The sequence below is a fragment of the Chiloscyllium plagiosum genome, chromosome 31 (genome assembly GCF_004010195.1).
Source record: "Chiloscyllium plagiosum isolate BGI_BamShark_2017 chromosome 31, ASM401019v2, whole genome shotgun sequence".
In the NCBI taxonomy this organism is placed as follows: Eukaryota; Metazoa; Chordata; class Chondrichthyes; order Orectolobiformes; family Hemiscylliidae; genus Chiloscyllium; species Chiloscyllium plagiosum.
This window is the reverse complement of record NC_057740.1, coordinates 42,509,149-42,526,789: the sequence shown is the minus strand read 5'-3', so window position 1 is coordinate 42,526,789 and position 17,641 is coordinate 42,509,149. Positions and strand designations below refer to the sequence as shown.

At 42.7% G+C, this 17,641-nt stretch overlaps 1 protein-coding gene across 1 annotated transcript in view; it reads left to right on the top strand.

Annotated features, from left to right (window-relative positions):
• Positions 1-1,420: 1,420 nt before the first annotated feature.
• The window catches only part of tmem59l (transmembrane protein 59-like), a 38,696-nt gene continuing 22,475 nt past the window's right edge, over positions 1,421-17,641 (top strand). The window contains exons 1-2 of the mRNA XM_043720689.1: positions 1,421-1,467; positions 3,319-3,400. Coding sequence (XP_043576624.1) covers positions 1,421-1,467; positions 3,319-3,400 — 129 coding nt within the window. The remainder of the gene's footprint in view (positions 1,468-3,318; positions 3,401-17,641) is intronic.

The window sequence follows — 17,641 nt, the reverse complement described above, 5'->3', positions numbered from 1 at the left end:
GGAATGGCTCCCACACACGTACACTGACTCTGACTGGGGCATAGATTCTACACGTTTACTCCAGCCCTCTGATACCTGGTGCCCTACCCTAGTGATTAGTTTTTGTTAACTCTGCTTCCAGTGACATTTCAGGCACTGCATTAAATCAGTACCTCACACCAAATACTCAATGCTCTTTTCTTTATTCCCTTGTTTTTTATTATCCAATTGTCTTAATTCTGGATCTACTGGGTGTTGATCCTCTGTTTCTCTGTGTTTATTCTGGTACTGTGTTGTGGATGTGGAATGCTCTGCCTAATGACAGTGCTACAGCTTCACAAGTGGCTGTCAAAACAGTAATGGATAAATCCTTGAGCAAGGATAATTGTGGGAGCTTGGGGTCAGCGTGGACAAGCAGGATTTACTGGATTACTCTTGAAAAGACCCAGCACAATGTGATGGGACTGAATGGCCTTCTTTCGTGTCAAACTATTCCATTGTCCCGTGAAACTCCAATCCCTAGCTGATCCTGTTGCTTGTCCAATGGCTGGGACGCTGAGGCCAATGCTACTGCCCTAATACTGTCCACGTTGAGAACAACTAACTCCGTAGTAACTTCATTCAGGCTGCTGACCGCCTAATCCCAATGCCATCAGAGGAATTCCCGCCTTGCCAGGGTTAACAAATCAGGCCTTGCCCTTCCCACCCCATACCAGAAAATCCAAGCAGTTGCTATTTTCTGCCTGGAATTGTTCAGGGTGCCCTGTGACTTTGCAAACTCTCTGGCTGGGTTAAACATCATTCAACTGTTCTCTATACAATCAGTCAGAGTGTGTGGGAAAGATCAGAGACCTACAGCTGACAGCAAGCTGACCCATCAACCAGGCCAGAGGATGCAATTGTTCCCATCTGTAAACACACACTCAGTGAGGTCAGGCTGGACGTTATTGCATGCTACTCACTCACATTCAGGACTGGCCCAAACTGCGCAGGTGGATCAGTTTTGGAAAGATGCACACTTACAATATACAGCACTTCTTTCAAAGCAGTGCTGAAGAAAGTTCCAGAAGTTTAATTATCATTATTCAAATGCAGAAGGATTGCTGTGGGTTCAAGCAGTGTCATTGTAGGGAATTTTGCTGAACAATTAACCAGACTCTAGCTTCATATCGCCTTTCAGCAGCTTCCCCCTCTCTCTGTTTTATGAGTAAGACTGCACTCACTTCTCCTCAGACCTCTCCTCCCAGATTGTTTCAGAGCTTCAACCACTTGGTCTGATAAGGTTACCTGATTCTCGGCATTCTGCACTGAGAAAAAAATGACCGTGCCCATATAAAGAACTTTCACAACATCAGTGTGTCCTGAAATGCTTTACAACAAATTGACATGTTTCAATGTTCAGCCTTTGCGGCAAGATGGGAGGCAATGGCAGCCAATCAGCATGGCAAACTCTGACAAGCAGCAACCTGATAACAATCTGACAATCAGGTCAGTTGCTGTTTGAGGATTACGGTTTGGTCCCAGGATACCAAACCTTATCAGCTGATCTTCAAAATTAGCTGTGGAACCTTTTCCATCTACCTGAATGGATAAACAGGGCGTTAATGTAATGTTTCATCAAGAAGGTGACACCTCTGATAGTGCAGCTGTACCACAATACTAACTCACTGGAACAAATTAGGAACAGGAGCAAGTCATTTGGTCCTTTGAACCTGCTCCACTCTTCAATAAGATCTTGGCAAATCTGACTGAATTTCAACTCTACCTTCTTCATTGACCCCTATAACCCTTGACAATGATAATGCGCCCAAGACAATGCATTGATTCTTCAACAGTTCAGTGCCCCTTCAGTACTTCCCCTCCCATGGTGCGGCTCTTGCTCAGTACATGCCCTTAGACAGTGCTATAAGTACTGATCCTCAGGCCATGCAGCACATTCACAATGAGGACGTTCCAACAGTGGTGCTCCCTCAGTATGGACCTGGCAGTGTGCAGCTTTCCTTTCGTAAAGACTCTGTGATTGTGCAGTGCTCCCTCAGCACTGACCCTCCAAACAGTGCAGCGATCCCTCAGCACTGACTCTCCAATAGTGCGGCACTCCCTCAGCATTGACCCTCTGACAGTTCGGCACTCCCTCAGCACTGACCCTCCGACAGTGCGGCACTCCCTCAGCACTGACCCTCCGACAGTGCAGCACTCCCTCAGCATTGACCCTCCGACAGTGTGACACTCCCTCAGCACTGACCCTCCAACATTGCGACACTCCCTCTGTCCTCCACTGGGAGGGACAGTGTGATCGTAGGTTGAAGTCTTTCGAGTTTTTGATTTGCATTGATTTATATTCAATAATCAGTGATGGTCAAAGTGGTTTAACTGATAATCACCACACATTCCACTACTTAAATTCTTCACCTCTCCTGAGATAATCACTGTCACCTGTGTGACTCACATACAAATATCTCTAAAATTAGTCTGGTTGAGTCTGGTTTGAGTCATATTACCTGCACCGTGAGACAGAAATTACAAAAGTATCCTATTTTGTTAAAATACTTTTGAAGATATTGTGACATCTTTTATAAATTGCTGTGTCATGCTGGAAGTAAGTGATTAAAAGCTGTTACCTGTGATCCTCCACTTGGTGCTGAGACATTTAAATATTTGGATGGTTAACAACTGATTTGATGAAGACTTTATAAGGAAACAGTAGAGAGCAAATCAAGTTCTGAGGAGCAATGTGAGGATTATAATTTATACCACCAAGACAGGGATGACCGAAACCCAGCGAGAAGCTGGGCACTAAAGACGTATAAATTGTTTAACCAGAATTCTTTATTAAAATGGGTTTCCTTAGTCCCTGGGAGTGTGAGCAGGAAACAATTCAACTTCAGCAAGCGCTCTGGGAACTTTGTGGAATTATGAATGAAAGCAGCACAGGATGATGCCATTTCAGCATATTGGGGTAATGAGCTGGAAATCAAACTCCACATCACAAAAGCTAAATGCTTTTAAAAGAATTATGCAAAATCTCCAAATTACTTGATTTTTAGACCCAGGCTGTTAGAAAGCATGGTCCAGTGTCTGTATTAACACCAGTCCTAATTAGATTCTAGCTACAGGAAAAGAAATAAATTAAGTAAATTCTACAAACTTAAACTCTAAATCCTTTATAAACTCTTCTTTACATACACACACACACACACACAAACAAACAGGGGGAAAACCCATGGGCAAAGGGGAAACTGGAAACAGTTCCAACATCCTTATTGTGTTGTGTTGGCTTTTGTTAATCTGAAGATTTCTGCTTGACGTTTTTTTAATACTTCTATTGGTTTACAACAGGCACAGGGTGGCTGGTTTACTTATGAACGGCTCTAATTTATCCAATTCAAAGGCACAACTTGCAGCATCTGTGGACAGAACAGTAAGCTGGTTTCCTCAGGTTTACAATGGCTTATTGCAGAGAACTGAGAACGAGAGAGTTTCCGGCTGCTGGGGACCTTCTAGTTTCTCTTTAGGCCCTGAAGGCTTCTCACTCTCTGTCTTATCCACAGCCCAAGTTGTTCAGCCACTTGGCAATCGATCTCATGGTTATTGACAGGCAGAGGATCTTTGTCACTGAGCCTAAAACACCAGTCAGCTTAATGTGTAACAACCTCCTCATTCTAATTTGTCTGCACATTGCTGGAAACCACATTTGCACAAACCAGGCTCACAATTGATGTCAAATTCATTGCTTTCAAAGCATGCAGCCATCTATATAAATCACTATATTTCATAACCAAGGTTTCATTCCTACAATCAGGAGCATTTATCAGATAGGTCACTTTAAACACCCTCCCAAATACTTTGTATGGACCACTGAATAGTAGAGACTCACCTTGCAAAAACAATACCAATCATTTATCTTTCACCTGAAACCCTCCAGTTGCTCAATATTTATCTACCCATTCTCCCACTTTCATCTGTGAAACTCTTAATTCCTCTTGTGTTACTTCACATGGAACTGGTTTGATTATATACTGACATTCCCTACACCCAGACATGAATGGCACATTCCACAAAAGTGCACAGTGACTTTATGAGGCCCTGGCCCATGTAAAATGGCTGTTTTTCGATGCCTGTGGTTTCTGTATTCCTGTATGTCCTGCCATTGGAATTGCAGGCTCTACTTGCAATATCTCCTAATGGTATCTGGGCAGGACCACTACTAGATGAAAAACTGTACATTCTTCATCCACAGGTGTATAAGGGAGTCTCCACTTTCTCATCAGAACTTTGATTTTCAAGTAATAACACTCTGGTAGTCCATCAGCTCCTGCCACAGTGTAAGCTCTCTGTGCAAACTTACTGAACCCCGGATCTGCTTTCTGAATCTCTATTGATGTGGACATACTAAAACATTCTCATTCTTAAATAGAGTTTCAGCTATTCTAACAGTTGCTTGTAGCATTACTGTGACTTCTGGTGATGTACTTTATTTAAGCATTGCTCTGGTCACTACACATAATGGAAAAATACCTGGAATGGGTTCTGTCTTTTTGCCTCACTCAGACTTTCCGTGATTATATGTGAAGCTATGATTTTTCATTCCTGCCAAATTACTCCCAGTAAATTAACTCCATCCCCAGGTAATTTCTTAACAACACTAACTACCTCTAGCTCAGACAGCAAGCAACACTCCAACTGGTCATTGTACAAAGGAACGAGTGTATACTCTCCACTTATCCCATTTATTAACACTTCGCTTTCTCTAGCAATTGGAACCAGGTGGATCTTATTGACTATGAGATCTTTGATTGAGGTTGTTAACCTGGGTCAACCAGGGAGCCCTGGCTGATATAAACAGGGGATTCAGAATCTCCTCAGTTCAGGGGACTGACTCTGAGCTGGCTGGCCACAGCCAGGTACTATGCACAAGTAATCAAAGTTAAAAATCCCACAACACCAGGTTATAGTCCAACAGGTTTTTTTGAAAGCACTAGCTTTCGAAGTGCTGCTTAACCACCTGATGAAGGAGCAGTGCTCTGAAAGCTAGTGCCTCCAATTAAACCTGTTGGACTATAACCTGGTGTTGTGTGATTTTTAACTTTGTACAGCCCAGTCCAACACCGGTATCTCCAAATAAAGTAGATAAAGGGTGACTTGGTAACGGGATACCGACCTCTGTGCAATTATTTTGCTTTGATTGGTCGGAAAACTAAATCCTTCTCCAGCTAAGGGTTTGAGTAGCTCCCATATGCCTAGGTATAGTTAGGGGCTTGGCTGCAGCATTGTTGTTCCAGCAGCAGGAAGTGCGGGAGCGTTGAGCAGGAGGTTGTCGGAGAGGTCACGAGGGCACATATTTGGGTAATTGCTTTACCCGAAACACTACTCGGGTAGTGTCTCCCACCCATCTTCCTCCTCCAAACAAAAGAATAGTTCTGTGTGTTGGTTGGTAAGGTGACAAGTGTTTTCTTTCATGTTTCATTTGTTTTTTTTCATCCGGCAGTCTATTTGGAAATTTAGAATAGCAGGAATGGAGGTTAGGGCAGTTGAAAGTTCCTCCTGCAGTATGTGGGAGGTGAGGGTCACCTCTAGTGTCCCTGCTGACTTCATTTGTGGGAAGTGCACCCAACTCCAGCTCCTCGAGAACAGTGTTAGGGAACTGGAGCTGGAGCTGGATGAACTTCGGATCATTCATGAGGTGGAGGGGGCTATTGAGGGAGGTAGTTACTCCACAGCCACATGGAGGTGGGATAGGAAAGGGAAGCGATAGGCAGTGCAGGGATCTCCTGTGGTGGTTCCTCTCAACTACAAGTATACCATTTTGGATACTGTTGGGGGAGGATGACTTAATAGGGGTAAGGAATGGGCCACAGGTTTCTGGTGCAGAGTCTGTCCCTGTTGCTCAGAAGGGAAGGGGAAGAGGAGCAGAGCTTTAGTCACTGGGGACTCCATAGTTAGGGGGACAGACAGGAGGTTTTGTGGGAATGAGAGAGACTCACGATTGGTGTATTGCCTCCCAGGTGTCAGGGTCGTGGTGTCTGTTATTGTGTTTTTGGGATCCTTGAGGGGGAGGGAAAGCATCCCAAGTCATGATCCACATTGGCACCAATGACATAGGTAGGAAGAAAGGTGGGGATCTAAGGCAGAAATTCAGGGAGCAAGGGTGAAAGCTTAGAGCTAGAACAAACAGAGTTGTTATCTCTGGTTTGTTACCTGTGCCACGTGCCAGTGAAGGGAGGAACAGGAAGAGAGTGGAGCTGAATACATGGCTGCAGGGATGGTGCAGGAGGGTGGGTTTTGGATTGTTGGATAATTGGAACTCTTTCTGGGGAAGGTGGGACCTCTAAAAACAGGATGGTCTCCACCTGAACCAGAGGGGTACCAATATCCTGGGGGGGGGGGTCTGCTAATGCTCTTCGGGTGGGGGGGTATTTAAACTAATGCAGCAGGGGGATGGGAACCTGAATTGCAGTTCTAGTGTACAGGAGGTTGAGGATAGTGAGGTCAGGGATAGGTTTACAAGGTCACGAGAGGGCACCAGCAATTAGGATGTTGGTTTGAAATGTGTGTGCGTCAATGCCAGGAGCATCCGGAATAAGGTGGGTGAACCTGCAGCATGAGTTGGTACCTGGGATTTCGATGTTGTGACCATTTCAGAGACATGGCTAGAGGGACAGGAATGGTTGTTGTAGATTCCGGGATTTAGATGTTTCAGTAAGAACAGAGAAGATGGTGAAAAGAGGTGGGAGTGTGGCATTGTTAATCAAGGGTAGTATTACAGCTGAGAGAACGTTTGAGGACCCATCCACTGAGGGAGTTTGGGCTGAGGTTAGAAACAGAAAAGGAGAGGTCACCCTGTTGGGAGTTTTCTATCGGCCTCTGAATTGTTCCAGGGATGTAGAGGAAAGGATAGTAAAGATGATTCTCATTAGGAGTGAGAGTAACAGGGTAGTTGTTATGGGGGCTTTAACTTCCCCAATATTGACTGGGAATACTATAGTGCAAGTAGTTTAGAAGGGTCAGTTTTTGCTCAATGTGTGCAGGAGGGTTTTCTGACACAGTATGTAGACAGGCCAACAAGGGGCGATGCCATATTGGATTTGGTACTGAGAAATGAACCCGGCCAGGTGTTAGATTTGGAGGTAGGCGAATACTTTGGCAATAGAGACCGCAATTCGGTTACGTTTACAATAGCAATGGGCAGGGATAGGTATATACCACAGGGGAAGAGGTATAACTGGGGGAAAGGCAATTATGATGCAATTAGACAAGATTTAGAATAAATAGAATGGGGAAGGAAACCGCAGGGGATGGACACACTTGAAATGTGGAGCTTATTCAAGGAACAGCTAATGCAGGTCCTTGATAAGTATGTACCTATCAGACAGGGAGGTACTTGTTGAGAGAGGGAGCCATGATTTACTAAAGAAGTTGAAGCTCTTGTCAAGAGGAAGAAGGCGGCTTATGTGAGGATGAGGCGTGAAGGCTCAGTTAGGGGGCTTGAGAGTTATAAGTTAGCCAGAAAGATCTAAAGAGAGTGCTAAGAGCTAGGAGGGGACATGAGAAGTTGTTGGCAGATAGGTCAAGGAAAACCCTAAGGTCTTCTATAGGTATATCAGGAATAAAAGAACGACTAGGGTAAGATTAGGGCCAATCAAAGATAGCAGTGGAAAGTTGTGTGTGGAATCTGAGGACATAGGGGAAGTGCTTAATGAATACTTTTCATCAGTATTCACAATGGAAAAGGGCAATGTTAGTGAGAATACAGAGAGACAGGCTACAAGATTAGATGGGATTGAGGTTGACAAAGACGAGGTTATAGCAATTTTGGAAGATCGGAAAATAGATAAGACCCCAGGCCGGATGGGATTTATCCTCGGATTCTCTGGGAAGCCGGGAGGAGATTGTAGAGCCTTTGGCTTTGATCTTTATGTCATTGTTGTTGACAGGAGTAGTGCCAGAACACTGCAGGATAGCAAATGTTGTTCCCTTGTTGAAGAAGGGGAGTCGGGACAATCCTGGTAATTATAGGACAGTGAGCCTTACTTCTGTTGTGGGTAAGGTGTTGGAAAAGGTTCTAAGAGATAGGATTTATAATCATCTGGAAAGGAATAATTTGATCAGGGATAGTCAACACGGTTTTGTGAAGGGTAGGTCGTGCCTCACTAACCTTATTCAGTTCTTCGAGAAGGTGACAAAACAGGTGTATGAAGGTAAGGCAGTTGACGTGGTGTATATGGGCTTCAGTAAGGTGTTTGATAAGGTTCCACACGGTAGGCTATTGCACAAAATACGGAGTTTTGGGATTGAAGGTGATTTAGCTGTTTGGATCAGAAATTGGCGAGCTGAAAGAAGACAGGGTGGTGGTTGTTGGGAAATGTTCATCCTGGAGCTCAATTACCAGTGATGTGCCGCAAGGATCTGTTTTGGGGCCACTGCCGTTTGTCATTTTTATAAATGATCTGGATGGACTAGTCAATTTGTGGATGACACTAAGGTAGGCAGAGTTGTGAATAGTACCGAAGGATGTTGTGGGTTACAGAGGGACATAGATAAGCTGCAGAGCTTGGTTGAGAAGTGGCAAATGGAGTTTAATGCGGAAAAGTGTGAGGTAGTTCACTTCGGAAGAAGTGACAGGAATGCTGAGTACTGGGCTAATGGGAAAATTTCTGGCCGTGTAGATGAACAGAGAGAACTCGGTGTCCTGGCGCATGAATCCCTGAAAGTTGCCGCCCAGGTTGATAGGTTTTGTTAAGAAGCCTTATGGTGTTTTGCCGTTTATTGGTAAGGGGATTGAGTTTCGGAGCCATGAGGTCATGCTTCAGCTGTACAAGACACTGGTAAGGCTGCACGCGGAGTATTGCATGCAGTTCTGGTCACCGCATTATAGGGAGGACGTGGAAGCTTTTGAAACGGTTCATAGGAGATTTGTTAGGATGTTGTCTGGTATGGAAGGAAGGTCTTCTGAAGAAAGGCTGAGGGACTTGAGGCTGTTTTCATTAGAGAGAAGAAGGTTGAGAGGTGATTTAATCGAGACATACAAGATAATCAGAGGGTTAGATAGGGTGGACATTGAGAGCCTTTTTCTTCAGATGGTGTAGGCCAACACGAGGGGACATAGCTTTAAATTGGGGGTTGATAGATTTTGGACAGATATTAGAGGTAGTTCCTTTACTCAGAGTAGTGGGAGTGTGGAACAGCCTGCCTGCAACAGTGGTAGATTTGCTGATGTTGAGTGTATTTAAATGGGCATTGGACATACATATGGATAATAATGGAAGAATAAAGAACAGAGAAAATTTACAGCCCAAGAACAGGCTATTCAGCCCTCCAAGCCTGAGCCGATCCAAATCCATTGTCTAAACCTGTCGCCCAATTCCTAAGCATCTGTATCCCTCTGCTCCCCACTTACTCATGCATCTGTCCACACGCATCTTAAATGAATCTACCGTGCCTGCCTCTACCACCTCTGCTGGCAACGCGTTCCAGGCACCTACCACCCTCTGTGTGAAGTACTTGCCGTGTGTATCCCCCTTAAACTTTTCACCTCTCATCTTGAAAGCGTGACCTCTCGTTATTTAATCCCTCACCCTGGGAAAAAGCTTATCTCTATCCACCCTGTCTATACCCTTCATGATTTTGTAAACCTCAATCAGGTCCCCCCTCAATCTCCTTTTTTTCTAATGAAAACAAGCCAAACCTACTCATCCTCTCTTCATAGCTAGCACCTTCCATACCAGGCAACATCCTCGTAAACCTTCTCTGCACCCTCTCCAAAGCGTCCACATCCTTTTGGTAATGTGGTGACCAGAACTGTACACAGTATTCTAAATGCGGTCGAACCAATGTCTTGTACAATTTTAACATGACTTGCCAGCTCTTATGCTCAATACCCTGTCTGATGAAGTCAAGCATACCATATGCCTTCTTGACCACTCTATCCACCTGTGCAGCCACCTTCAGGGTACAATGGACCTGCGCTCCCAAATCTCTCTGCTCATCAACTTTTCCCAAGCTCTTCCGTTTACTGTATAATTCACTCTAGAATTAGATTTCCCAAAAAGCATCATCTCACATATGTCTGGATTGAACTCAATCTTCCACTTCTCTGCCTAACTCTCCAGTCTATCTATATCCTCCTGTATTCTTTGACAGTCCCTTATGCTTTCTGCTACTCCACCAATCTTTGTGTCATCTGCAAACTTGCTGATCATACCAACAATGCCCTCTTCCAGATCATTTATGTATATCACAAACAACAGTGACCCCAATACTGACCCCTGTAGAGCACCACGGGTCATCCTTCTCCATTTCGAGAAACTCCCTTCAACTACTACCCTTTGTCTCCTGTTGCTCAACCAGCTCAACCTGGAATGGTTTGGGTTAGGTGGGCATCAGGCTATTTTCACAGGTTGGCACAACATCGAGGGCCGAAGGCCTTGTACTGTGCTGTAATGTGCTATGTTCTTCGTTCTAAAAGGATTGTCTTCCCTTAGATAAAGTTCCTCTATATTTTTAGTTTATCTGATGTACTTCTGCTGTACTCAACAGTGTTTACTTCCAGTCTCTTGGTGGCCCATAAAGCTACAATTAAATCCATGGGAGGTTTCTTTTGAGTTCTCTTTTGGACTCTGTCTTGGAAACCCCTAACTTCTTCCAGCATTCTAAGTAGCTATGTTCCACCTCAATACAATGAAAACAGTTCAGTGTTTGATTTTCATCTCTACCTTCACTCTTTTCTGACCTGAGGAAGAGACCTTGGAGTATTCCCAGGTATCATCCCTTACCTTGGCTACTTGCCTTCCTTTCACTCTCCCAGTTTATCTTCCTTTCACATTCTAGGATTAACAGAATAAAGCTTTATTTTAATGGATCAGCTCATAATCAGCCATCACTGTTACCTGTCTAGCAGTTGCAACCCTTTGGTCTTCAACATGAGGTTTAATTACAGAAGAATAGGGAGTTTTAAAATTCTTTTAATGATCTCTCCAAGACTTCATACTGTGGTTGCAACTTCTAACGCTTGTATCTACTTGTTAAAATTACTTCTCTTGACCCTTTCAAATTCATTGTAGGTTTGTACAGGCTGTTCCATTAAATTCCTAGACCTCTGCCTATATTCCTTTGGCACAAATTCATACATATCCAGCACCATGATCCCTAAATTCCACCTCTAACAATGGACCTTATATTTCCTGGGCTTCACCTGCCAACATATTCTGCATGGACAATGTTCACTCTTTTTCTGGCCAATTCAGTCAGCCCATCATTTTCTTCAAAGACGTGAAGAATTCCTCCACAATTTTTCCTCAAATTTTAGTGGCTTGTACAAATATAAATATTCCCTTACTTTAGATTCAGACTAGGCTTTTCCCCACTATACCCTACATCAGCATTTGAGGATCTTTTTAATTCTGGACATTTTAAGTTTATTTTTGTGGTCTCTCCCTTCCTCCTTCCCTTTCCTTTTGCCATTCTAATTCTCATTTTCTCATTTCCATTGCTGCTCTTTTAAATTCCATCTACCTTTCCTTATCTTTCTTGGTTCTTTCTTTGCCTTTTTCTGCCTTTTCAAATTCCACAACAAGCATGTGTTAGAGTGAGTTGCTTTAATTTTTCCTCAGGCTCAAGCTGCTTCACTGGTAAGTCAATATTATTTCATTCTGTTGTTTCACTGCCTATTCTTTGCTGGGCTAATCTTTGGATTATTCCTACCTTTTTAGCTTTATCAGAAAATAAAAGGTATGCCCCTGTCAACAAAAAGCAGAATAAATTGCCAATTGCCAATTGCCACCCCATCAGTCTACTCTTTATCCTCAGTAAAGTGATGGAAGGGGTTACCAACAGTGCTATCAAGCAGCACCTGCTCAGCAATAACCTGCTGAGTTTGGGTTCCACCAGGGCCACTCAGTTCCTGACCTCATTACAGCCTTGGTTCAAATATGGACAAAAGAGCTGAATTCCAGTGGGGAGGGGAGAGTGACAGCCCTCAACTTCACGGCTGCATTTGATGGAGAGAGGCATCAAGGAGCCCTAGCAAAACTGGAATCAATGGGTATCAGGGGCAAACTATCCACTAATTAGTGTTGTACCTGACGTACCTGACGTATAGGAAAATGTTTGTGGTTGTTGGAGGTCAAACATCTCAGCTCCAGGACTTTTCTATGGGAGTTCGTCAGGGTAGTGTCCCGGACCCAACCACCTTCAGCTGCTTTATCAATGACCTTCCCTCCATCATAAGGTCAGAAGTGGGGATGTTGCCGGTGATTGCACAGTGTTCAGCACCATTCGCAACTCCTCAGATACTGAAGCAGTCCGTGTACAAATGCAACAAGATCTGGACAATGGCTGACAAGTAACATTCACGTCACACAAATGTTTAAATTAATTCATAGGATGTGGGTCTCACTGTCTAGGCCAGCATTTATTGCTCATCCCTAATTGCCCAGAGGGCAGTTAAGAGTTAACCACATTGCTGTGGGTCTGGAGTCACATATAGGCTCGACCAGGTAAGGATGGCAGACTTCCTTCGGCAAAGGATATTAGTGAAACAGATGGGGTTTTCCAACAATCGACAATGGATTCGTGGTCATCATTGGACTCTTATTTTGAGATATTTTATTGAATTCAAATTCCATCATCAGCTGAAACATTTTCTGGGTCTCTGGGCTGACAGTCCAGTACTAATACCATGAGGCCATCACCTCGCCTAACCAGTTCCAACAAGAGACAATTTAACCACTGCCCCATTACATTCAAAGGTGTTACCATAACTGAATTCCCTACTATCAATATCCTAAGGGTTACGAATGATCATAAGTTAAACTGGACTCACCACATAAATTCAGTGGCTACAAAAGCAAGTCAGAGGCTAGGAATGCTGCAGCATGTAACTCACCTCTTGACTTCCCAAAGTCTGTTCACCACCTACAAGGCACAAGTCAGGCGCGTGATGAGTGCAGCTCCAAACAAATTCAAGAAGCTTGATGCTATCCAGGTAAAGCAGCCCACTGTATTGACACTACATTCACAAACATCCACTCCCTTCTCCACCAATGTCAGAAGCAGCAGTGTGTACTATCTACATGATGCACTGCAAAAATTCATCAAAGATCCTTAGACGGCATCTTCCAAATCCATGACCACTTCCATCTAGAAGAACAAGGATAACAGATACAGGGAAACACCAGTCCTGCAAGATTCCTATCGAGAATCCTATTAAATATTGGATAGAACTTGCTGATTGAGGACAATTGAATATTATTGCAAATTCTGTAAGTTTAACTTGAAATGTTTATTGTATTTTTGAATAAATTTTGTGAATAAAGTATATTTTAGGGAGAAAAATTCATCATCGTCTAGAGAAGAAGGTGAGGAAATGGCCCTGAGTATAAGGGCCACATTCATTTTATTTTTCTGTTCTCATTTGCTCCCCATAACCTTTGATTCCCTTTAACCCTCAGATAAATATCTAACTCCTTCTTGAAGACATTCAATGCTTTGGTCTCAACCATTTTCTGTGACAGACAATTCCACAGGTTCTCCATTCCCTGGGTGAAGACACTTCTCTTCATCTCCGTCTGAAATGGTCTACTCCGTATCCTTGGACTGTCGCCCCTGGTTCTGGACACCCAAGTCATAAGGAACATCCTTCATTCCTCCATTTACCCTATCTAGTCCTGCTTTATAGGCTTTATAGGAATTTTTATACATTCCTATGAGATTCCCCTCATTCTTCTAAACTCCAATGGATATAGTCCTAATCAATCTAGTTTCTCTTCATACGTCAATTCTGCCATTCCAGGAATCAGTCTGGTAACCCTTTGTTGCACTTCCTCCATCACCAGAACATCCTTCCTCAGATAAGGAGACCAAAACTGCACACAACAAACATTCCAGAGTGTGGTCTCATCACCCTGTATAATTGTAGCAAGTCATCTCTGTTACTGTACCTTGAATCATCTTCCAATGAAGACCAACATCCCATTTACCTTCTTCCCCATTTGCATGCTTACTTTCAGTGGCTGGTGTACAAGGACACCCAGGCCTCATTGTACCATTCCCCAATCTTGCTGTTCAGATGATATTCTGCTTTCCTGTTTTTTGCTACCTTGGATAACCTCACATTTATCCACATGATACTGCATCTGCCATGTACTTGCCACTCACTCAGCCTGCCCAAATCACACTGCATCATCTTTGCATTCTCCTCACACTTCCCCATCCCTCCAGCATAGTGTCACCTGCAAACTTGGTGATATTCTATTAAATTTCCTTATCTAAATCATTAATTTACATTGAGAATAGCTGGGGATTGAGTACTAATCTCTACAGTACCTCACTAGTCATTGACAACTACTTGGAAAATGGCCAGTTTATTTCTACTCTTTGTTTCCTGTTGGCCAATCAGTTCTCTATCCATGTCAGCACACTATGTACTTACATGTACTCACATTTTACAAGATATTTTCTCATTACAACCCTTGTATTTATTGCCCCAATATTATTCCACATATTTATTGTTCCAATATTGTCTCTGTATTTATTACCCCAGTGTTATTTCCCCAGTATTTATTGCCATGTTAATATTGCCCTGTATTGATTGTCCAATACTATTACCCCTGTATTTATTGCTCAGTAGCTACTGCCCCAATATTGTTGATCCCACATTTATCACTCATTGTTATTTCCCCAAATTTATTGCACAATTATTATTGCCCTGTATGGATTATTCAGTGGTATTACACCTATAATTATTTATCACCCAGTCTTAATGTCTCTGTATTTCTCACCCCAGAGAATGCCTCTATATATTGCCCTTATATTTAATGACCCTGTATTTATGGCTCCAGCATTAATGCTCCTGTTTTATTGCCCCTGTTTATTACCCTATATTTATTGCTGCTGTGTCTATTACCCCTGCATTTATTGCCCTGTTTATTACCCATGTTTATTACCCCTGTATTTATGACACTCTGTTTATTACCCCTGCGTTTATTACCCCCGTGTTTATGACACTTTGTTTATTACCCCCGTGTTTACGACACTGTGTTTATTACCCCTGTGTTTATTACCCCGTGTTTATTACCCCTGAGTTTATGACACTGTTTATTATTCCTGTGTTTATTACCCCTGCGTTTATTAACCCCATGCTTATTATCCCTGTGTTTATTACCCCCGTGTTTATGACACTGTGTTGATTACTCCTGTGTTTATTACCCCGTGTTTATTACCCCCGAGTTTATGACACTGTTTATTATTCCTGTGTTTATTACCCCCGTGTTTATTAACCCTATGCTTATTACTCCCGTGTTTATTACCCGTGTTTATTACTGCATGTTAATTACCCCCGTGTTTATGACACTGTGTTTATTATCCCCCGTGTTTATAACCCCAGTGTTTATTACCCCTGCGTTTATTAACCCCATGCTTATTACCCCTGCATTTATTACCCTTGTGTTTATTACCCCCGTGATTATTACCCCGTGTGTTTATTACCCTGTGTTTATTAACGTGTTTATTACCCCTGTGTTTATAACCCTGTGTTTATTATCCCCCATGTTTATTACCGCCGTATTTGTTACCCCCATGTTTATTACCCCACGTGTTTATTACCCTGTGTTTATTACCCTCGTGTGGATTACCCCCTTGTTGATTACCCTCCATGTTTATTAACGTGTTTATTACCCCTGTGTTTATTACCCTGTGTTTATTACCCCTTGTGTTTATTACCCCCATGTTTATTACCATGCGTTTATTACCCCTGTGTTTATTACCTCGTGTTTATTACCCCATGTATTTATTAGCCCGTGTTTATTACCCCCGTGTTTATTATCCCCTGTGTTTATGACACTGTGTTTATTACCCTGTGTTTATTACCTCGTGTTTATTACCCCCGTGTTTATTACGCCGTGTTTATTACCTGTGTTTATTAACACCGTGTTTATTACTCCCGTGTTTATTACCCTCCGTGTTTATTACCCCGGTGTTTATTACCCTTTGTTTATTAACCACCGTTTTTGTTACCCCCATGTGTTTATTTCCCCTTGTTTATTACCCCCGTGTTTATTACCCTGTGTTTATTCCCCCAGTGGAGAAAGTGAGGACTGCAGATGCTGGAGATCAGAGCTGAAAATGTGTTGCTGGAAAAGCGCAGCAGGTCAGGCAGCATCCAGGGAACAGGAGAATCGACGTTTCGGGCATAGGCCCTTCTTCAGGAACACGGGGGTAATAAACACGGGCATAATAAACACATTAATAAACACAGGGTAATAAACACGGGTAATAAACACGTAAAAAACATGGGGTAATAATTAGGGGGGTAAAAAACACGGTAATAAACACAAAGGGTAACAAAGAGCGTGTTTATTACTCCCGTGTTTATTATCCCCTGTGTTTATGACACTGTGTTTATTTCTCCTGTGTTTATTACCCCTTGTGTTTATTACTGCTGTGTTTATTCCCCCCGTGTTTATTACCCCATGTTTATTAACGTGTTTATTATGCCTGTGTTTATTACCCCCGTGTGTATAACCCCCGTGTTTATTACCCTGTTTTTATTACCCACAGTATTTATTACCCCCATGTTTATTACCTGTGTTTAATACCCTGTGTTTATTACCCCCTGTGTTTATTACCCAGTGTTTATTACCAAGTGTTTATTACCCCCGTGTTTAATATCCCCATGTTCATTCCCACCCATGTTTATTAACGTGTTTATTACCCCCGTGTTTATTACCCTCGGTGTTTATTACCCTCGGTGTTTATTACCCCATGTTTATTACCCCCATGTTTATTAATGTGTTTATTATCCCTGTGTTTATAACTCCTGTGTTTATTACCCCGTGTTTATTACCGTACATTTATTACCCGTGTTTATTACCCCATATTTATTACCCCATGTATTTATTAGCCCGTGTTTATTACTCCCGTGTTTATGACACTGTGTTTATTTCTCCCATGTTTATTACCCCTTGTGTTTATTACCGCTGTGTTTATTCCCCCCGTGTTTATTACCCCATGTTTATTACCGTGTTTTTACCCCGTGTTTATTACCCCATGTTTTTTACATGTTTATTACACCCCGTGTTTATTACCCGTGTTTATTACCCTGTGTTTTTACCCCGTGTTTATTACCCCGAGTTTATTACCCTGTGTTTTTACCACCATGTTTATTACCCACGTGTTTATTACCCCATTCATTACCACAGTGTTTTTACCCCATATTTATTACCCTGTGTTTATTACCCCGTGTATATTACCCCCATGTTTATTACCCCTGTGTTTATTTCCCCTGTGTTTATTACCCCCCCGTGCTTATTACCCCGGTCTTTATCAGCCTGTGTTTATTACCCCATGTTTATTACCCATTGTTTATTAGCCCCGTGTTTGTTACCCCCATGTTTATTACCCTGTGTTTATTGCCCCTGTGTTTATTACCCCGTGTTTATTACACCGTGTTTATTACCCCTGTGTTTATTACTCCCGTGTTTATTACCCTCCGTGTTTATTACCCCGGTGTTTATTACCCTTTGTTTATTAACCACCGTTTTTGTTACCCCCATGTGTTTATTTCCCCTTGTTTATTACCCCCGTGTTTATTACGCCGTGTTTATTACCTGTGTTTATTAACACCGTGTTTATTACTCCCGTGTTTATTACCCTCCGTGTTTATTAC